At 44.9% G+C, this 22,500-nt stretch overlaps 2 protein-coding genes across 3 annotated transcripts in view; one reads left to right on the forward strand and one right to left on the reverse strand.

The window, feature by feature from the left end:
• Positions 1–7,246, forward strand: part of LOC137794878 (glycine receptor subunit beta-like) — a 25,378-nt gene extending 18,132 nt beyond the window's left edge. Inside the window, exons 8-11 of the mRNA XM_068591981.1 lie at positions 2,233–2,385; positions 4,680–4,828; positions 5,866–6,021; positions 6,457–7,246. Of these exons, the coding sequence (XP_068448082.1) occupies positions 2,233–2,385; positions 4,680–4,828; positions 5,866–6,021; positions 6,457–6,750 (752 nt within the window). The 3' untranslated portion in view covers positions 6,751–7,246. The remainder of the gene's footprint in view (positions 1–2,232; positions 2,386–4,679; positions 4,829–5,865; positions 6,022–6,456) is intronic.
• A 2,953-nt stretch (positions 7,247–10,199) lies between these two features.
• Positions 10,200–22,500, reverse strand: part of si:dkey-117m1.4 (uncharacterized) — an 18,043-nt gene continuing 5,742 nt past the window's right edge. Inside the window, exons 2-9 of one of the 2 annotated variants that reach the window (XM_068591900.1) lie at positions 20,798–20,892; positions 20,400–20,481; positions 19,104–19,431; positions 17,793–17,867; positions 14,813–15,975; positions 13,010–13,839; positions 12,573–12,821; positions 10,200–11,481 (exon numbers count right to left, since the gene is read on the reverse strand). In XM_068591900.1, the coding sequence (XP_068448001.1) occupies positions 11,228–11,481; positions 12,573–12,821; positions 13,010–13,839; positions 14,813–15,975; positions 17,793–17,867; positions 19,104–19,431; positions 20,400–20,481; positions 20,798–20,892 (3,076 nt within the window). In that variant the 3' untranslated portion in view covers positions 10,200–11,227. Of the gene's footprint in view, positions 11,482–12,557; positions 12,822–13,009; positions 13,840–14,812; positions 15,976–17,792; positions 17,868–19,103; positions 19,432–20,399; positions 20,482–20,797; positions 20,893–22,500 lie in introns of both variants that reach the window. The other variant, XM_068591899.1, reaches the window with a different exon arrangement.

Consider the following 22,500-nt stretch of genomic DNA (forward strand, 5'->3'; position numbering starts at 1 on the left):
CCACTACAAAGCTAACAGTTCACTCTTTACTGCTTTAACTGCTGCTTTATATTTATCATTGAGATTATCACTACATTTTATTTTTTTATTTAACATTTAATAATTTTGGTATAGTACCAGAAATGTGTATGGGAAAACTCTAGCATTGGGATTTAACTTTAAATGCATTTTTTAATGGCATGTAAAACTATCATAGTGCAATTACAAAATTAATAGATTTGATTTGATTCATTCAAATTACATTATAATAACATCTAACCTTTTTTTCAGTGATGTACCGCTTAAACCAGTGCAAAGCACTTTTAGTTTAAAAAAAAAAACAACACACACAGCATTGTGCCATCAGTCTCTGATTTAATATACAATATACACAATTCAGTTTAAGAACTTACACTTATATTATTTCAGATTTATTAAAGAACAATTTTTTAAGGATTTTTGAATCTCAAATACCTCCGAAGGTGCCTACAAGCACCCCCATTTGGGAACCACCTAGTTCAGCTTTCTGCTCAACCACCAAAGTCTTGACCTCAGAAGCCAAAGTTTGCTGCACTGACGAACCACACAAATATGCCGCATAAGCATGTAGCACGAGCACGCTGGCTGGGTGGCACCTGTTCATTTGTGACTGAGTGAGCTTGATATGAAGTTACGGATTTGACACGAGCTTTGGGGTTTTCAGGGAAACAAGTCCTTCCAGCCGGGGGCTCAAACTCAATGTGGCTTCAACGCTCAGGTCCGACAAGAACGTTTTTTTTTTTTTCCCCCATTTGGCTGCGGTGCGACCGTGCATCGGACACAAACTCAGCAATTCTTCGATCGTTAATGCCTCTGATCAATATGGCGAGCTGAGCATTGTCGGTTTTGTCGAGCGTCACAGAGGATGCGGCGCAGCCTCTGGCTTGTTCGCCTAACTCGAACCAAATGTCTCTCGAGGGCTCGTTAATCCGCTCTGCCACTGCGTTTGACCGATTGAGACATATTGCTGAACAAGCTCCTGTTTTTCTGGACACAGACTATCAGCGACACAACAGTCATTCAGATACTGCTCCTCGGTGAGCGGCTTTCCCGCCTTGGCGATTAACTCGCTCATCACACACAAGTTGCCTTGACCGCAGCGTCAGCATCCTTCTCGGCCTCATGAAAAAGGCTTGTCTCCGAGAGAGGTTTCTCATACTGTTCTCCATGTTTAGTCGAGTTATTTAGTCGATTATATTCCTTTAAAACAACTACTTTTTCTTTGCATATGTGGCATTTCCATCAAACTTCATTCAAAAACGAGCAACGTCCATATTTCGTGACACTGTCTGTGTCCATCATCCATTTTGTTGTTCGCAGCCAAACAACCAGCAAAGCCACGCGTAGCCTGCTCTCTTGCTCTGTCGTGTGCACCTTTGACCTTTGCCCATTATTCTATACCAAACTACATTTTTCCAAAAAATATTTAATTTAGTTTTTGAGGTTGTAGTTTGAATTTTTATGAAACAACAACAAAAGTAATGAAATAAAATACAATGTGTGGCCCATAAAATTTGACAAATTTGGCATTTTGGAGTGGGCCGTTGGGAGGGGGGCCGGCAGTTTGAGCCCTGTCTTAAAGGATACGTCTGGTAACATTAAATAAATTGTGACGGTGTATTCATCTTACAACAGATCCTTTAAGCTGTGGAAAACTGTGGAACAAATTTTGGCTCCAGACCTAAAAAAAAGAAATCACTTTTAAAAGATATTTGATGGTAACTATAAACATCCAGCATGATATGAGGCAGAATCCCCCAAAATGCCTCCTGGAGCGTCAATAAGACACCTTTTAGAAAATATTAGGACCTAAAGAATCTGAATCTGCAACAAACACATAAAACAAAGCTGTGGCACGTTAGGAAGGAGTTTCAGTCAAAAAAAACTGTCAGTCGGTTCATAAATAGAAAAATTATGTATTCTATCTCAAAAGATTAATTTAACGGGGCATGCTGGGACTTAAAATGGGAGGAGGAGGATTTTCACGCACAGTTTCCAAAAGGTTAAAATGACAAAGCCAACTCACTGACAAACAAAAGTTCACTTAAATCCAAACCAAGCCGGTTATTTGTTCAAGCACCCAAAACTTCAACATTATTAAAATGGTATGTTTTTTTACACAGTAATAACCAAGTCTTTTTTGTTAAAGTGAAGACAAAGTCTGCTGTATCCTTACACAAACTATACAAATGGTTGTCCTCTGTCTGTCTCCAGGGTACTACACCTGCATTGAAGTGATCTTTACGTTGCGTCGGCAGGTTGGTTTCTACCTGATGGGAGTTTACGCACCGACTCTGTTGATCGTGGTTTTGTCCTGGTTAGCGTTCTGGATCAACCCTGATGCCTCAGCTGCGAGGGTGCCACTGGGTTAGTACCACAAATGTACATTTTACATGCTGTATTCGCATCAATTTGCTTTCAAGTATGCAATCTTTAATTATTTACAAAAGTCACACACACTCACAGAGTTTTGTGGTTTTCTGCCAAATATCCCTGTCCTTGCTGAATGATGTTTTACGTTTGTCATGAAAAAGTTGTTTCTTCATCTGAGAATTGAGGGTGTACCTCAACTGGATAGCCCTCACACTGAGGGACTTTTCTAAAAGTCTCATGTAGTCATGTTTATAATCCATGTCCACCATGCAAAGTACTCCATTCTTCAACAGCGCATGCTCCAATCAGGAGAGAAACTATTGTATTCTACTTCCTCTCTAGAGGAAATCCCATGATGGATCACCTGCAGCGCTTGGTCATAAACGTGTCGTTTTTATTTCTAGACTTGGTCACTCTGTGGATTGTAACTGGGCAACAATAGCTCCTGAATGTATAAGGTTCCAGGTCATGAATACAGGAGTTAACGCAACAAGACAGTGGAGAGAAAGTGAGGAAAGAAAACTCAGCAGGAAGTAAAAGGACCCTGAAGAGAAAGATAACCACGTTTAGCTGGTTGGATACAGCGTTGCTAACCGAAGCTAATCAGAGTGTAGCATGGATCGGTTCTGACCAGAGTCCTCCAACGCCGGTCAGAGACTCATGAAATTGTTTCAGGATTTCAAGATAGTAAACGTAGTTAAATAGCGATACTTGTTTGTATCAAAGATTTCTAAAAACGTATCGTTACAGGGGAGCTAACATTAGCGGAGCATGTTAGCGCATCATTAACCAGCACTAGCACAAATGTATAAAAGTGTTGCTTTGGCTTTTTAATGATCCTAACAGTGAATACTGACCTCGGGGGCTTTACAGGTTCCTTCAGGTCGGGGCCTCCGGTCCTGGTGGTGATGTGATGGTTCACTTGACACAGATCTGTAGGCTTTAGCTTCATCTTTTTAATCAGTTTTTTGCCGCTGAACCCGTTCGACATTCCTTGATTTGTTCTGCAAATGTCGCTTTTGAAGATGACATTCATTCAGGGGGTGCAGTTGGTGACCGTGTGGGCCCTCCAAAAATAATGACGTGTCTTTGTTGCCTGTCAAATGGATTGTCATCTTGTCTTTGTGGACAAAGGAAACAAAGGTAATGAAAGGTAAAGACAAGAGAAATCCCGGCTAAAGTGGTGCAGAGATTGTCCAAGCCACGTTTACTGGTTGCCAGAGGCAGAACCTAATCTCTTCTTCTGTCAGTGCTGGGAGACTTAACGTTTGAGTGGATGTTTGCCAATTTCCCTTCTGCATTACAGCTAGTGTGCCACTTTATTCCTGGGACAACATAAGCCCCTTTCAGACATAGACCAGCAGCAGTGAGTTACTGATGGATTTGACTTTATTATGCTGTCAATCACAGGTGCAAGTGTTCCTGCCCACACCTCATCAGGATGCTTTTCCAGAACAGATTCTGATGCCCGTCTAATAAAGGGCGGATGAGCGTCTTATGGCCGAATTTTGAAGATGAATTCGAAATTGGGCTGGGGGGAAGGTGACACAAATGTATTTATTTATTTCAGTAATTTCAGTTTTGTTACGGTGACCTTGACCTCGGGAGATGAGATGAGACCAGGGGTGTCAAACATACAGCCTGCGGGCCGGATCCGGCACGCCAGGGTGTTCAATCCCCAAATTTTTATTTTTTTTAAGAACAAAATTAGCACAGTTGGGATTGAAACCTCTGATCCTATCTATCTATCTATCTATCTATCTATCTATCTATCTATCTATCTATCTATCTATCTATCTATCTATCTATCTATCTATCTATCTATCTATCTATCTATCTATCTATCTCTCTCTATCTCTCTATCTATCTATCTAAATGTTTGTTTTTTTTCCTCCTCCATCCCCGTTGCAGCACGAGGTGGAAAATAGTTTTTACAGACTAAAGTGATATGTTGCGCGCTGTTTCCTCGCTTATTAAACGGTTATTGCACATCAGATATGAAGATTGAGGCTTAATAGAGGTAGAGCGATCTTAAAGGACGCATTAAGAGATAGATTTATTCTCTGTTTACCATCTTCAGGTTCATCTCAGGGCAGATTATAAGGATCCTAATTGGGAAAACATTTAATTTATGATTGATTTTCTGAACTCCGCCCTCATCGGGCCAGAAATCCATCGATTCATCGACACACCTTTGTCACGCTATCTCACAATCAAGTTGATGGTAAATGACATGTTGACATCATCTCAACGTGTGTGTGTGTGTGTGTGTGTGTGTGTGTTTTCAGGTATTTTGTCGGTTCTCTCTCTGTCCAGTGAGAGTATGCTCTTGGCGACGGAGCTGCCAAAGGTTTCCTACGTAAAAGCCATCGATATCTGGCTCATCACCTGTCTACTTTTTGGCTTTTCGTCACTAGTGGAATACGCTGTGGTGCAGGTCAGTGCTTACACTCACACACACAACTGTACACACACACACACACACACACACACACACACACACACGCAGGACATCACCACCCCCATCAAGGGAAGAAGAATCGAGCAACAGGAGCCGGGGAAAGTCCTCTCTCATCCATGGAGCTGGAGACTTTTAAATAGTTTCAAATTAATACTTTGTGGATGAGAAGGTAAAATATCAGTCACGAAAACAAGTTTGAGTGATGTCACTGACAACAATAGCACACTGTGGAAGTATAAAAACAGAGAGGAGTGAAAGAAGAGAGCTTGATTTAAAATGCTGTTTCTTCCCTTTACATGTGGAGGTGTACTGTAAAAAATAACAAGTGATTATCATTCTGTATTCTCGGTGACCTCTCACCTCTTCTTGGGAATAACACAAGCTGCAGTAAGAAATAACTCCTGAGAGCAGCAGATTTATTGGTACCAACACACAACAAGTCAAACTGGTTTCGCACAAAGACGGATGAAACTCAACGGATCCTTCGTTTGCCAAATGTGCAACGAGGCACGGATGATTATGAATTTGTCGTTACACAAAGTTTATTAAGACTCTCCCAATAAAACGGTGTGATTGTTAAAGGACACAACACAAATGGACTGAATAATACAGAAGACAGCAACCAGAGGAAATGCCCATAGTTAATTAGTTAATAATAATTTTCAATAATGAGGAAATCAGTCAAAACTCGGCCTGTGCAGAAAGTATTTTCTTGAGGAGAAATAGGATTGTGTTATTGTGGCTATGCACCGAGGGCTCAGCATCAACAGGAGGCAGAAAGACACACACACACACACACACACACAACTTACAGGACACACACTCAGAGTGGAGGAAAAGCTTTTGGACATCAAGTGATTGGAAATTTAAAAGGTTATCAGTATCTCTGGAGGCAAGCTGTGCCCGCCAAATTCACAAAATCCATTCTCTCTCTCTCTCTCTCTCTCTCTCTCTCTCTCTCACTCTCTCTCTCTCTCTCTCTCTCTCTCTCTCTCTCTCTCTCTTCTCTCTAGGTGATGCTGAACAGTCCCAGGCGGATTGAGGAGGAAAAAGCCAAAATGGCAGAGAAAGAGAGAGCGCTGCAAGAGAAAGAAGGGAAGGCTGCGAGTAAAGCCAACAACACGGTGAACGGGACCGGTGGAACGCCCATACACGTCAACACTCTGCAGGTGAACGCCACTCAGCAACTCAACTCAAGAACTTTACAATATGTTACAACATAGGACACGCCGTCTGGGCCAGGGCCCTCACATGGGAACAGGAGAAACTCCCCCATAAAATCCTTTAACGGGGGGAAATAAGGGAAGCACCCTGAAGGAGAGCAGCAGAGGAGGCCAGCAGCGTGCCTGGACACAGTTCTGTCGCTTACATTATTTGTGGTTGTGGCATCGCATGTGAAAGAGAATATTATTATCAACAGAGTAAATTAAATATCATGTAAAGCAACAGGCTTATTTTTCTGAGACTGTGTGTCGTTACAAATGCAAAGAGACATCGGCAAACCTCAATGTAGGGTAACGATGATAATGGGCTCTTCTTCTTTTTTTTTTTAAAGTGACATTATCAAATGGTCTGACTCGGTGTCCGTCTCTGTCTCTGACCAGGTGGTAGAAACCCGCTGTAAGAAAGTTTGCACCTCCAAGTCGGACCTTCGCTCCAACGACTTCAGCATCGTGGGATCCCTCCCCCGAGACTTTGAGCTTTCAAACTTTGACTGTTACGGTAAAGTGGTTGAGGTGTTGGGGGGCCTCAAGTCCCAGGACAAAGCCAACAAGAAACCAGCGCCCCCCAAGCCCGTCATCCCCGCTGCCGCCAAGCGCGTCGACCTCTACGCACGGGCCCTCTTCCCCTTCTCCTTCCTCTTCTTCAATGTCGTCTACTGGTCGGTCTATCTGTGAGAGGCAGAGGACGAGAGTACTGTGGAAAACAAAGTGGTTCGCATCCTGTCGTTCCATCCCCATACTGATATTGAAACTGCATTGAACTTGCAAATGACACAGCAGATATTGAATTGAACATTTACTATTTCAGAGCCATGTTTGCAGCGCTTCGGGGACCGCTGTGGTCCCTGGGAGTAACTGTATTCACCAAAACCACTAAACCGTGGGGATGTTCCCCTGAATCCTCTTTAAAGCCGGCATTAGGTAGCACTGCATGTGTGAGTCTGTGTGATGCAGCGTATAAACGAAACCCCGCTGTGGAGATTAGAAATACAGGCTTTTTACTGGAAACACTTTGATGTGAACGGTACAGAGCTCCAAAATGACCAATACTAATTAAAGACATGTAAGACCTAAGACAATGTATGTAAGATTATACAAAGACTAAATGAAAAAGTATATTGTAAACCAGAGTAAAACAATTGAATAAATAAAATAAGTTATTTCATCACGTCTCATTTCAATTTTCATGTATGATTTTAACAGATTATTGGAGCCGCCATGAGATACATCCTTTGGGTTTGATGCATGACAAATAATTGTTCACTTTGTGAAATAAAACTCGCCAGTTAGAGGTTCACTGTCCTACTTGTGCTAATGCTAACTAATGCGAGCTAGTGTTAGCGCTGGTAACGTTTTGCACGTTGTCACGTCGACTGAAGACACGCAACGTGACCCAGAGCCCCGAGGCGACAAACACGGCGACGTTAACGTGAGTTTTGTGCATTTTGGACACGTGAGGAGGAAACGAGGAGGAAGAGGAGGCGGATCCAGATGCAGGTATAGCGGCTAGCTTAACCGCAGCAGGAGTGACCAAACTCATTGAACCATCAGCCGAAGAAGAGAATAAAAATAATCTGTTATACATAAGCATAAATGCCCGACATGAGTTGTGAGAGAGGCCAAATCAACGCTGCTAATGGCTACTCCAATGTCTCTGAATCATCTTTGGTTGAACTCCACCATGTTTCCTGAGTCTTGTGAAAACATGGTTTATGTCTCCATCTGCTGGAAGACGCCTGCTACTACACTAATTCTCCAGTTTGAATGAGGCCGGAAAACTCCACTTAGACCAAAAGGTTCTGGTTTTCTCTGAATGGGAACATAAATACGCATCTGATCGATATATTTATTTTAAAGGAAGCTGAAAAGAATTGTGTAGATAACCCCATGAAAGGTTTATTAGTTTGGGTTGATTGTGTTGTATTTGTCTTATTTCCTAAATGACACTGCATTGTTAGAATAATGAATAGACATTGTTATGCTACTTTTTCTGTAATAGATTAACCAGACTTTTATTCTGAAAACATCTTTATTTTGAAAAGGTCAAAAGGAAGCGCAGACTTGTTTAATGCTTGAATGTGAGCTTGACGGTACGGCTAAAAATCCTGTTACGCAGATGCGCGTTTAAACAGTTAAAAGTGTAATAGTTCAATGGACCCGTATGAGGCTAAAGCTCTTACCGTGGTGACAGATTACAAGTTTAAGGAATATATTGTGACCCTACGGAAAACAATAAAGGATTAATTTCAACAGCAGTAAGTTTCACGCCACTTCATTTACGGGGATCCGTTACAAACTGTATTAGAATTGAATTTATATTTACAGTAAATGTTAATTAACTGCTTGTATAGTGCTTTTCTAGTCAACTATTCCGTTGGCACCCATTAAAACGCTGATGCTAGGTGTCACCTGTCCATCAGAACTGTCTCACCATTCATGAGGTGAACAGGTCTCAATGAAAAGTCTAATGAAGATCTAACTGTGGGAAATAAAAACACTATTTTCACAATAGAGTGCGGTACAATGCTGTTGTAATGTGTAGCAAATTAACCTCTGAGAAAGCCTTCATTGGGGGTCTAACTGTGAAAAATGTGGACGCGAGTCCTGGCAGCCTCCGTAGCCGATGACGTCACCACGGTCGCAGCGTGACGTGGCACTAAACAGCGTGACTTTCACTGTTAGCGGAGTAGCGCGTGGGGGGAAGCGTGCACGAGGCTACTAACGGTGCTGGTTTGAATGTAATGTGGTTTGACATTAGTTTACCGATATATATATATATATATATATATATATATATATATATATATATATATATATATATATATATACATACATACATACATACATATATACATACATACATATATATATATACATACATATATATATATACATACATATATATATATACATACATATATATATATATATATATATATATATATATATATATACATACATATATATATATATATACATACATATATATATATATATACATACATATATATATATATACATACATATATATATATATACATACATATATATATATATATATATATATATACATACATATATATATATATATATATATATATATATATATATATATATATATATATATATATATATATATATATATATATATATATAGAGTTGTGCCTGATGTACTACGGTTCCACATGCCTCTACTACACACAGGCTGCGTTGTCCATGTAAGTTGGAGACTTGTTTGTTGTGTAGTTGTAGCACTTGATGTGATGGCGCCTTCATGCAGCTCCGTCTGGCCTTCATCCAGAAAGAAGAAATCTTTGAACTGATGTGTCACTGGAGGAGAAGTCTGTATCCTCAGAACTTTCCTTTGATTGTTAAGAGTGGTTTATGATTCATGACCCAACACCTCCATCTAGTGTGGTCGACGGGGAACTGCACGCGGGAGACAGAATGCATTCTGGGTTTCTGTCCCCCTTCCCAATAACCTCAATCCTAAACAATTACGTAATACACGAGAAAAACGTTTTCAACTGAGAAAATCATTTCACTTTCGGCTTTAAATGAAAAACCACAACACAATCGTGGAGCTTTACATTTTTATAAGACTTATAAAAAAAAGAAAAAACATAACACAATAACCAAGGCATGTCATACATTGTGTTTTTTCTTTGTTTCTCTGATGAGTATTTACAAACAGGCTTATTTACAGATAGCAATAGCTCAGAAATGAAAAAGGAAAAAAAAGAGAAGGCTACATATAGTCTAGCACAAACAACCAGTTAGCCATATTGATAATATATTTGTTATGTACAATGTAACTGGCACGGCTAGCGCAAGAGAGAACATAAAGATTCTGCAAAAAGGTTTTAAATAACTTCAAGTAATCTGTCTTGAGGTTTCATGGAGGTTTTAGTCCGGTGGAGCTGCGTGTAGTGTGGAAAAGGAGGAGCTCTAGCCAACGGGCAAAGACAACACGGACAACGCAACAAACGTGGCAACAAACGTGGCAACAAACGGAACCATCACGTCTCTGATAAATGCCCACTTTTTAAGAAACTTTGAAACACAACCGAGGGAAGTCTCCTCTCCACATATAAAGTGATATCCTGCTCATTGGCCTACAGCACTTTTTCTTTTTTTTTTACTGCTTTGAAAAACAAATGTGCAACAGGCAGAAACAACAACAAAAGGAAACAAGACCCAAGTTGTTGACTTCTTGGGTCCAACCCCGTTTCCGGAACAGTTCTCATGTTTCTGTGTCTTAGGTATCCCAAAAGGAACTTCACTACATTCTGCGACCGTTTCCTCGTCTCTCTCATGAAACCCACACTCTGGAGTTTGTCAAAAAAAAGAAGAAGAAGAAACTCTCCATCGTAATCTCGTGTTACACTTTAAACTAAAGTCCTCACCTAGTACCGTACATGTAAATATGATGGTCTGAATATATAGCAAAACTGTTGTCAGAATTGCACAGTCAGCAGTGTGAAAAAGACAAACGAGCTTGCGTGAAAGATCTGGTTATTCTTCTAAGTTAGAAGTAGTTAGGCCTTCTCTAATGATATAGCTGCTAGAAAGGAAGGTTTGTCCTATTGAAGTTTCCATAAAACACTGACGCGACTTCACGACGTTCAACAACACTGGAGGGCTCCACCGCGCCCCTCGTGTACATCTCAGTTTAGTGTGTCCTTTTTGGAAGGAGAGAAGAAGAAAAGAAACGTCCATATACAACACAACAAAGGCTGCTGCCAGTGCCGTGGTCTCTGCACCCGCCTCCCTCCCTCAGGCGTGTCTCAAACGGCACCCTCCCAAGTGCGCTGCCATCGACAAGAATTGCACTGCGACCCCCTCGAACCAGGAGCACCATCAAGACTCTATAGTGTCATTTTCTTTAAGACCTTTAAAGTAGAGCAGCACCAAAAAAAAAAAAAAAAAAAAATTCATACAGATTTCTGTTGTTGTTGTTCGGCTCAAAACAAAACTGACTTTCAGGTGTCGAAATTAGAAAGCAAACTAACAGAAGACTGAAATTTAGGACCGTCATCTCCAAACTAGGGCGCTTCCTTGGCAGCTGGGTACCATTTAAAAATCTGCTCTGATCACCTGCACCCAACCAGGCCTCCCCCCTCCCTCACCCAAACGCTCCCTCCCCCCCTCTTCAGCAGACGATGAGCGGCAGGGGCTCATTTTCCCGCCGCTGGTTCTTCTTCAGCAGCTGGATGCGATTGTGGCAGTAGAACTTGATGGCTCGCCAGTCGCGGTGGTTGCTGACCAGCAGCGGGCACTGCTGCAGGCAGCGCTCGCAGTCGGCCTTGGCGGGCACGCGGAGCTCGGCGATGTTGTGGTTCAGGTGCTCCTCCACCGCCGCGCGCTCCGCCTCCGACCAGGGGCGCTTCAGGACGCCGCGCTTTCCTGCGAACGGGGGAAAGGAGGGATGAGTCGGGATGCCGTGTTTTATCAGCTCCTCTCGCTCTCACGTGTGTGCGCTTCAGGTTCCAGCGTGTTGGAGCCGGTCGGCTTGTTTTGCCACAACTGGTGCCTTTAAGTAGTTTTTTACTCTGTTCAAGTATAAACCTCAGTATATACTCGCTGTAATGAAGCCGATACAAAATAGTTCTTCCTTGATGCGTGATACGGTAACAGGAAGAGGAAAAACAAGATCCACGAGGAATCGTGTCACGAGTTTGAACTAATCTATTGAGCTCCATTAAAAAAGGTTGAAAATGTTCCACACATGCTTTGTGTTTTGTATTTTTGGCCGCCTGAACTTCAGGTTAGTTTGCCGTTGCTCAAGTCAGAAAGACAGCGAGCACCGGCTGTGTCTGATATCAAAATCAGAACAAGGGATGGAAATTTCTTCTACTGTTGACATTTAAATGACACAGTTACAACTCATCCTGCTGATTGATGAAGATCTAGGACGCTTCCAATTAGATCTAGGTCATTTTCAATCAAACACAAGTCACTAGCATTCCTCTCTTCACTGTGTGTGTGTGTGTGTGTGTGTGTGTGAGCATAAAGGACTGTGTTTACGTGTGACCAAGTTGTGTGTAGGTTTCATTGTGTGTAAAGAGAATGACAGTTTAATGTGTGATGGGTAAAAAGAGAGATGTTGTTATATATCAGTTTAAACTATGAGTCAATTCCTTGACTAGGTAATCTAAAGAAAAAATTCATTTTTACCACTGTTATTAAGTTGTTTATCAGCTGAGGTTTTATTGTTGTATTATACTTAATGCATCTTTAATAGTAGACCTGTAACATGCAATAATGTTCTAGTCTGCATGCTCTCCACATTGCTTTTAGAAAGCTTTAAATCACTATTATGAATCTACACAGCCTGATGTGGAGAGGGTCAGAAAGAGCACGCAGGGAAAAGTCTCGGCCCACTTCAAGAACGAGCAAAGCGCCTTTTTTTTTAAGATCTCACCTGCACAATTTCATTCATTCATCTTTCAGTGTTTGGTGAAATCATGCGTATGACAAACCTGATTTGGGCTGACCTGAGCCTCTCCTGCGGTTCGCGGTGGGAAGTTGAAGAGGAGGCGCGGCGGTTTGCTGCAGGTTCTTGAGCTTCTTGGGTCGCCCCACCCGCCCGTTGTTCTTGCCCTTCCGGACATACAGCAGGGTGGGTGTGGGGATCGGAGCCGGAGGCGGTGGCGGAACGGGGGCCGGCGCCTCCGACTTCTCCTTCCCCTGCTCCCCGTCGGACTCTCCCTCTGAGTAGGAGTCGGCGGAGTTTCCCGACATCACTGGAAAGGGGAGACGAGAAAGGTGCCGACAGAGAGAGGAGAACTGAATTAGTCCGACGTTCGCTCAAACACACGAGCATCCGCACAAACTGGAAGAAGGGTCGTGACCTTTTAACCAGCCGTGGGGTGTCTGACGACACAGCAGCTGGTTAACAGACAACAGAGAGACGCCACTCGTTCATTCTCACCATCCAGTTCCAGGCAGATGTGGTTCAGACTCATTCCTCTGAACAGCACTCCGTCTCTCTCCCCGCAGAGCACCACGCGGCCCACGCGACCCATCAGACCCGGGTCTTGGCCGATACCGGCACAGTTCTGCGTCACGTGGTACTCCCTCTCCAGGAAGTGCTCCAGCCTCTCCACCGCGCTGCCCCCGGGCTGCCCGGGCTCCTCCCCTTCTCCCAGCAGCAGCAGCTGGGTCAGTATGGCCACCTGCCGGCGAACCCGGGTCTGGGTCAGGGCGCGGGGGTTGCGGGTGCCGCTCGAGCGGGCCAGGCTGCGGAGGAGGTCGGTGCCCCGCAGCGGCGTGGCGGGGGAGTGGTAGGGCCGAGCGAAGACGTACGGGTTCGCCGGGTCGACTCCCACGTCCTGCCGCGTCTCCAGCAGGAGCTCCAGGCAGGGCTCGCAGTGAGGCGGCAGGATGAGGGGCTGCACGCGTCCACGTTTGCCCTGGACCCCGACTCTGGGGAGGTGGGGGAGCACCAGGCGCTCAAACGGGGACAGGGAGGCCTCCAGCGGCGTGAGAGCCGGCGGGGCGCCGGGCGGGACGGGGACGGGGCACTGCGGGGTGATGCGAGCGCGATACTCGGCGATGGACAGCTTGGAGACCTCGCACTCGCGCCGCCGGTTGTACAGGATGAGGAGGGCCAGGCTGGAGTGGCAGAGGAGGCGCCAGGCCTCGGCCGATTGGAGCTGCCGAGACAGGGACAGGAAGGCAGAGTGCTGCAGCCGACGAAGGTACAGCACCAGGGACGACAAGGACGAGAGGAGGGGAAGCATGTGGTGACGCCCCGAACCGCTGGAAGGAGAGGCGGAGAGCAACGGGTTACTTATTCATTCGGATCATATTAGCTCCAGCTAGCTTACAGAAACGTAGAGGTAGTTTCCCGCAATCAAGCCGCACACCAGGGGGACCATTGAGATGGAATCTTTGTGCCCATCGTCGCTACAAACGTTTAGTTTGTTTTGGGGAAGCACCTCGTTGAATTTGACTAATTAATTAATCTGCCGATTCTTTTCTGTAATAATAAGACCAGCATTTCAAATGTGAGAATTTGATGCTTTCATTTGTCATACAGGATGGTAAACTGAGGCTGTGCCGATCGATCGGCCGATATTGTTTCAAAATGGTTTGATCGCTGGCAAAACATCTTTTGATCATTCGCTCTTGGAGCGACACAGATGCACACTTGCAGGTAAGCGGCCGTCTCGCCATCTGCAGCCATAATTTTACCGTCTGTCGGATTCATTGTTTTACCGCGAGCGAATCTGGCAAGAAACCACACTGATGATCTATTCACAAAAAGATACAAACCCAAAGGACATATTACTCGATATAAATAATCTGAATCTCATAGCTGACGCCAACCCGAGAGTGCATATCCTTCTATGAAAGAGTCTTTATTCTTTTATGAACATATAGCTGATCTGTAACTCATTAGCGCGAGTACACAAGGCAAGCGGGAGTTTTTAAATTATTTTTTTTAAAGGCTAAACTAAACTGCTAAAAGCAGAATATGATAACGTCTATCTTGACACATATGTTAACTTGTTTTGACGTAAAAACTCTCTGGAGTTATTGGAAATAGTTGGATCACAGGAGGGGACGTAGCCACCGCTGGAATCTATTCTACGAATAGGCTTTTGTTTTGTTTTTGTCTTCAGGTTTTGGACAAAAGAGTTTTCTGTCAAAATGATGACTCAGCAATAAGAATAGTCATTAGTTGCAGCCCCACTCTCAAATGCACTCATAAAGCAGGCAAAGAAGTTACCTCAACAAGTCCTTTTCCTTATCCTCTGCCCCACTTTCATCGTCCACCTCCATAACTCCATTCTCCTCATCCTCGTCTTCCTCATCCTCCTCATTTTCCTCCATTTTTGGCAGCTCCATCTCTTTGACCAGCATATTGCTGAAGGGTTGAGGGCACACCACCTCAACATCCTCCTCCTCTTTGGGCCTCTTCACCTCCACGACCTCCACATCGTCTTCGTTCTCCTCGTCCTCCTCGTCCCCTGGCCGTTCTGCCTTTATCCTCCCCGTCGCTCCCTTCCTGGACTGCGGCGTGCACGAGGGGGCCGGGCTTCGCTTCAGGACCGACACCGGCACTGCGTTCTGTCCTCGCGGGGGAGTCAGCACCGACGGGGTGGAGTTCCTTCCAGAGGAGGCGAGGGCTTGGTTGGCTGCCGCGAGAGCGGGCGGGGGCATGGAGAGGTCCTGGACGCCGAGCTGTGTGAGATCTGGGCCCTGTCCCGCGGCCTGCGAGCCCTTGGAGTGCTGCAGAGTGAGGGCCAGAGCGGTGGCGGGGTTCGGGCCCGGCGCGTGCAGGCGGGGCATCTGCGTGTAGCGCTCCACCAGGGCCGAGCACACGTCCGGCTGGTGGGCGTGGTGCTTGTCCAGGTGGCGACCCAGAGAGCGGAAGTGGCGTCCACAGTGCTCACATGTTTGCCGCATGGAGTCTATGGACACGCCTCCTCTGGGGATATTTAAGCCGACGTCACCTTTGGCGACGGAGCCCAGCGGAGCCGGAGCTTTGAACACGGGCTTGGCTGAGGAGGAGGAGCAGGGAGGGGAGGACTGCGCTGCCGGGTGGGACGAAGGGAGCGGACGGTTGTGAAGAGGATTACCGGCGTGGTGGACCGACGGCGGCCGCCCGGGCGGTGTCCGGTGGGGCGTCTTCTTCTTTAAATGAGCGCCGCGCCGTTTCTTGCGCCGGCGTAGCGCCCGCCCCCTGGGGCTGGCGTTGTCTTCGTCTCCAGCGTCTGAGTCACTGGCGTCAGAGTGGGAGATGGGGGAGGAGGAGGGAGAGAGGGACCAGGAGGGGGTGACGTACTCCTGCTGCTGCTGCCGCTGCTGCTGCTGCTGCTGCTGCTGTTGTTGCTGCTGCTGCTGCTGCTGCTGCTGCTGCTGGGCCGTCAGAGAGAGAGGCTCATCCTCCTGGAAATAAGAGACAGTGACAGGGTGGGAGAAAAAAACAGACCATGTCATCCGCTGTTCAGAGATAGTTTTTGCAGTATTTATATTTTTTGTTGTTGCAACAAAATGAATTCCTTTTCCATACAATATATATCTATATAGATATATATAATATATATATATATAACTATATAGATATAGATATATATATAACTATATAGATATAGATATATATCTATATATAGATATAGTTGTGTGTGTGTGTGTGTGCGTGTATATATATATATATATATATATATATATATATATATATATATATATATATATATATACACGCACACACACACATACAGACAAACTCACGCATGAACAAACTCCTTCAGTGGCTTGTGCACGTTCATCATTCATCATTTTGTATTTTCTCTGCAAACACAATTTCCGAGTGGTCCAGAGACATGTGACATTACTTTGCTGTTGTCAAAAAAAGGTTTTATACTAATGGATTGTTTATTTTATTACTTTGAAGCCATTTGGAGCTTGTAAACCCAAAACAAATTACACATCATAATGATGTTACCATGTCCTGTTTGACCCTGCACATTAAACGCTGATAGGATTCAACATGTAGCCATTTCAACATTTCTCTAAATCTGTTGATTCTTTTTTAGAACACCATAATATCTCGAACCGAGACTTTTTATTTATTTTTATTTATATGGAATCGTTTCTTCCTTTTATCAACAACAGTGGGACCGTACGGGACACGACATGCGCAACAACCCTTATTTGTCTCTACTCCCTTATTTCTACGCTGTAACAAAGCGTAGACTGTTCTTTATGATCTCTGAAAGCAATATGATATCAGACGTATGTGGCAGGGAGCTGAGCCTCATAAGGTATTATAGGGCCGTTAAGTATGCTAATTGGGCACCATTGTTCACGTTTATGCTGATCTGACGCATTTGCTGAATGTGACGTGGCACACTCATGCAAGCAATTTGAATTTGGAGGAAATTGTGTCTTAAAGCTGAACTAATTGTATATTTTGGCGATTTAGGGGCAGCATAAACAACAACAATGACACTTCAGGATTATCTTATTTTAAGTTGATATATTGAAGTAGTCAGCTACAAGTTGCCCTCTTCCATTACATCCAGCAGCTGGCAACAATATCATTGGTTTGAGTGGTGTTTCTGGACACCCGGTGATTGTAAATCCAATATTCACTCTCCTCCTTCGGCTCAGTTTGTGGTTTTTGGGGACTCTTCAGCTGCTAAATGCTCCGCTATGTTTCGCCAGCTGGTCGCTAACTGTCTCTGTCTGCCATTTAGAGAGCAGGCAGAGTGCAGCGCGCAGCCGAGATTTGGCAATTGTTGTCACTTCTTAAAATAATAAAACATGAGTTTTTTCAGGTCTAACTGTGTGCTGTTAAGCTCAAAGTCAAAGTTTTATTTATTTCTTCCATTTGTGCAAACATACCGAAGATTTGAAATTCTCTTCTGGCCGACATAAAGTAAATGTAATAAAGTGCAAAAACAGTTAAAAGTTTTAAAAAAACAATAGAACAACATACATTAGGAAACTATAAAAACTATAATAGACTATAAGTCTTTAGCCTCGGCGTGGCACAGCACTGGAAATTGCAGCTGACTAATCCAAGACATGTCTTCTCCCCGCCATCTCTTATCATCTCTTTAAATCTATTTATTTATTTTGTAGAGCACAAAAATCACAAATTCGCCTCAGAGGGCTTTAACAATCTGAACACATTCGACAACCTCTGTCCCGGGACCTTCGCGTCTGAAGGCAGCTTTAGGGAAAAAGGTTTCTTCTCTTACCTTTTTGACATTGTTGTTGTTCTCCGTGTCGGAGTTACACTCGTGCTGCGCTGGAGACATGGTGCCGCGGAAACCCTGCGGGCGACACAAAGCGGTCGTTAAGAAATGTCCGAGCGCGACGCTCGCTTAATGTCTGCCGTCACAATCAGCTTCAGCTGCCACTCAGGAGAGTCCGGTGAGGCCGATTAGGACTCCAAATCTTTAACAAGCCAAACAAAAGAAGTGAAAAGAGATGTTCTCTAAAAGCGCTGTCGACTGCTTGTGAGTAACACGCGTGGATCAGGTTTTTTGAGGATCAATTAACCTCCAAAAACTTTATCTCAGCCAGATTGAAGATGTCAAAATGTGCCTTTCGAGGAACTGTGAGCGACCGTGGTTCCACTTGTTCCTCACGTGTGTCAACACCGCTTCCCTAAACGTATTCTGGTGTCATCTTTCTGTTGAGTATAATTGATCCGATCTAATGAGATCCATTAAAGGAGCAGATGTTATACAATAACCATGGTTACAGTTGCTAAAGCACTATAGGTAGAGAGGGAACTGGAGCTCAACCATCACCATGGTAACCACATGCCTAGCTATTGTGTATGCGTGTGTGCGTGTGTGTGCGTGTGTGTGTGTGTGTGTGTGTGTGTGACAGACAGCGATTGTGTGAAACTAATCAACAGTGTGTGAACACATATGGCTGCCTATCTGAAGTCATTGGAGATATGCACACTGTGTAAAATGTATTGCTATACTTGTGAGGACCAAGCGGCCGAGGACAGGCAGTGAGAAGCTTTCCTGCTGGTTTTGGATTCGAAATGTTAAAATCAGGTTTTGGCTCGGGTTAGGCTTCAGAATCAAGGTGTGACAACTTCGACCAGGAAATGAAACAGCGGGGGGGGGAGCACGCATGAGCAGCTCTCTCCGCCCAGACACAATGTCCCGTGGCTGCATTGTGTGCTGGTCTGCTGAGGGCCTCTGTTGGTGGAGCGACGCATTTTACTTTGTCAACTCATTTCTTCATGAGTGACCGTTGAAAGTCAAGCGTAAAACCTGCATGACGCCCTTTGCTATTCAACTTTGACACCAAGTTGTTGTTTTTTGGATCGTTGCCAATCTTTCCTCAGCCTTCCGTGTCCTCAGGCTGCACTGGAAGTCAGTCAGGTTTGTCTATATGCACCTTGGAATTTAGCAGCAAAAACAATCAAAAACAAGACCCATCAAATCCGCAGCGAACACTCACTCAGACTCACATATCCTCATTTAAATATACACTTAAAAAAAAAAACATGAACGGAGAAAGCTGCGTCTTTAAAAGGCACTGACCAAGTTGTCTCCCCACTCCGTCAGACTGTAGTCCACGGTGATCTCCTCCCCTTTGGTGATGTCGCGGATGGCGATGACGACCAGCCGCACCTGGCTGCCGCAGTGGACCTCTCGGATGCGGCAGTTCGGGGACGGAGGGAACGAGCCGGCCGCCGGGGCCGGAGCCGGAGCCGTGGACGCGGGGGTCCCAGACGGCGCCCGGGCCGAGGTCGCCGGCACAGGCGCTGGGGCCGAGGAAGCGGCGGGAGCTGGGGCCGGCGTGGAGGCCGAGCAAGAGCTGGTCTTGAACCCGGCGGAGACTTTGTCGTGAGCTTGCGCCGCTGGGCCACTGGGAGGGGAAGGAGGCGAGATGAAGAGATGAATAAATACTCTACAGTCATCAATACATGCTTTGTTTGTTTGCTTTTCAATGCTGTGTAGCTGTTGTGTACCTGTTGTGTAATTTAAACAATTAGTTGTTTGAAATAAATCCAAACAACAATAATTAGTTGCAATTGATTAATTGGTTAAGTCACATTCATTACATTTGGTATATTTTTCTGTAAAATCAAAAATATTAGATTAGAGAACTAAATTGTAAAAAGGATATTGTTCCCCCCATAATAAAATGTTGTCAACAAATCAAATCAATCAGAAAACTCATTGCTAATTGCAGCTATATTTTCCAGTTGTGTCCCGTTCTAATGTATCCGTCCCATTGTTAGTGCATGCTGCATGTAGAGGGGGGGGCATAAGTCACACATGGGGTTAAAGGTCGATACTGTGACGCTCCTCCAGGATTCGGTCGCGGCTGTAATCGGGGGGGTTTGTTGCTTGAGGTAAATGAGCAGGAATGACAGAATTCTCATTGTGTTTACACTCGTCTAGCCGCAGGGCTGCTTCCTCTGCTGTATGGGACGCGCCGCAGCTGAATGAGTGCAGAGCAAACAGCACAAACAGGCCGATGCCAGCGCTACGTTCCGGTGATTCTCAATCCGCAGTCCTCAAAGAGCGCTGCAGATCCCCCCCCCTCTACTACTGGCTAGTGGGCTGCATTCTTCCCTACTTCTCGGGTGTAAATCAGCCTGATGATATGGTTCAAATGATAACCTAACGGGCCTGGAGAATCCAGAGGACCGGGGGAATTCAGAAGTGCCGCTCTCAGACAAAAGCGGTCCGAGTGCCGAGACGTGATCGGCAGACGTTCATTCTTTTCGAAATCCAACAGCTGTTTGTGCATGCAGGCTTTCAGCCACAGCAAATCAAAAATGAGATATATATATATATATACACACACATACATAAATGTACACTCACCAGTAGTGGGGAGCGGGCTCCGTGTTGTAGAAAGGCCCGTCCAGCATGGACCGCTTATTCTCTGCTGCTTCTTTACGATCACCTGAGAGCAGAGCAACAGTCAGTATAAAAGGATTACATACAAGTATGCAGGGACACACACACACACACACACAGGTCATCACCTCATCTCCTGAAGCACACAGACACGCACAGACACACTCACACACAGGTGCACATACGTAGGCACACACACACACACACACACACACACAAAAGTAGGTCACACTCACTTGCACACGCTCCACCCCCATACCAATCACACAGACAGATGTACGCGCAGACACACGCGCAGACACACACACACACACACACGCCAGACACACAGCAAGAATATGGCGTGCAGATATAACACACACCTGGGCTGAAGCTGTGTTCAGGCACGCTCTCTTCCTCAGTGTGTGTGACAAAGACTTTCACAGGCGTCCCCTTCCTTTTCCTCCCACAGCCGCGCCTGCAGAGAGCACACAAGCACACACACACACACACACACACACACGATTATCATTTCATCAATCGACCCACTAGCTGAATGTCAATAAGGGTCATAGAGTAATCGATAAGCCAACGGCCACCCGATGGATCCATCCGAAATGCGTTTCCCTCCTATCTCACGATCTGAGCAAACAATAGTGTGCATGTCCCCCACAAAAAAAACACAGAAACAATTAGACAATAACGGTGGGGGGGGACAACTATTTAAACTGCTCCTTGTCATTTCTCACCGGCAGTTTTGGAGTGATCTTGCCCGATTGAGCGAGGGGGAATCGTTTCAGTCGGAAAAGAGACTCTTGAATTTACGGATTTTGAAAAATGTTGCCATCTCTGCTCCCCACACCCCATCTTAATGTGAAGGTAAAAAGAGGCGAAGGGCAAAAAGTATGTTTGAACGAGTACGCAACACCCCCTTACATCCCCCTCACCCCACCAGTAATTAGTAGTGACCCCTGTTGCTTTTCGACCTAATCGCAAATATTTCTCTGATCTGTGAATACTGTCCCCTGTGGACCACCGTAGGACAAGTCTTTCCAGTGCGTTCATAACCCTCAGCCGTTATTTCGCTTTTTAAATGTCGAAGCAACTTTGTCAGCAGTTCGGGGGGAACTCTGTCAACACGCAGCCTAAAAAAAACTACATTTACATTTTGTATTTTATTTTTTAAAGCAGCCTTAAAGAAACCAACAACAAAATAAAACAACCACAACAGCAGAAATTGGATTTGACTAATTTGTGATACTAGTTCTGATAAGACGACAGTGACCAAAAACCGGAGGAACAGGTTTCTTAAATGTAAAAAGAAAATGTCGTCAGCTAAGTAAACACTTTGCCCGAATAAACTGCGGTCTAAAATTGGTAGAGCGTTGATTTAAATACTGCGCGAATAAAGAAAAGAGATTTTTACCTCAAATGTACAAACAGGAACTTCTTTCACTTAAAGGCATTTTCTGAAATGAGTTTTATTAGACTGAAAGTGCCATCGTTGAAAATAACATCCGATGAAACGATGAAAAGAAAGTGACACATGCCGTCAACGACAAAGTGACTCCAGCTGGACGTGATGACGTCACGAAGACAAACGCACGAAAGACGACAACGCGCGCCGCAGCGGTATCCTGCGACCTGGTTGGTTCCCGCAGTGCAGAGCTCTGACCCCCGATCACTAATCAGGAGTGTGCCGTTCAACGGCAGCCACCTGTTTGAGCAGAGCGGCCGGGCCAGGTTCCCCTCTCGAGGGCTGTTAAAAACCACGGCGAAAAATAATACAAATGAAAAGACCGAAGGAGCCAAAACCGATCCCGGGCTCGTTCTGCTGCCACAGATCTCTGTATTGTTTTTCCGTCAGTCTATTTTTTACTCGCGTGACATTGGAGGCTCCTAAAAAGTAGGCCATAGGAAGATCGTGCTTTGGGTTTTGAGGTGTTCATTACTCTCTCTGCACGTGCGCCTTGTGTGTGTGTGTGCGTGTGTGTGTGCATGCATGCAGAGAAGAGAGAGAAACAAAGAAAGAAGAGAGGAAGACAGTCAAGTCAAGAAGAGAAGATGAACGGGATAGGAAAGGAAA

The sequence above is a fragment of the Clinocottus analis genome, unplaced genomic scaffold (genome assembly GCF_023055335.1).
Source record: "Clinocottus analis isolate CAN_PGR_092001 unplaced genomic scaffold, fCliAna1.0.p SCAF_26, whole genome shotgun sequence".
Lineage (NCBI taxonomy): Eukaryota > Metazoa > Chordata > Actinopteri > Perciformes > Cottidae > Clinocottus > Clinocottus analis.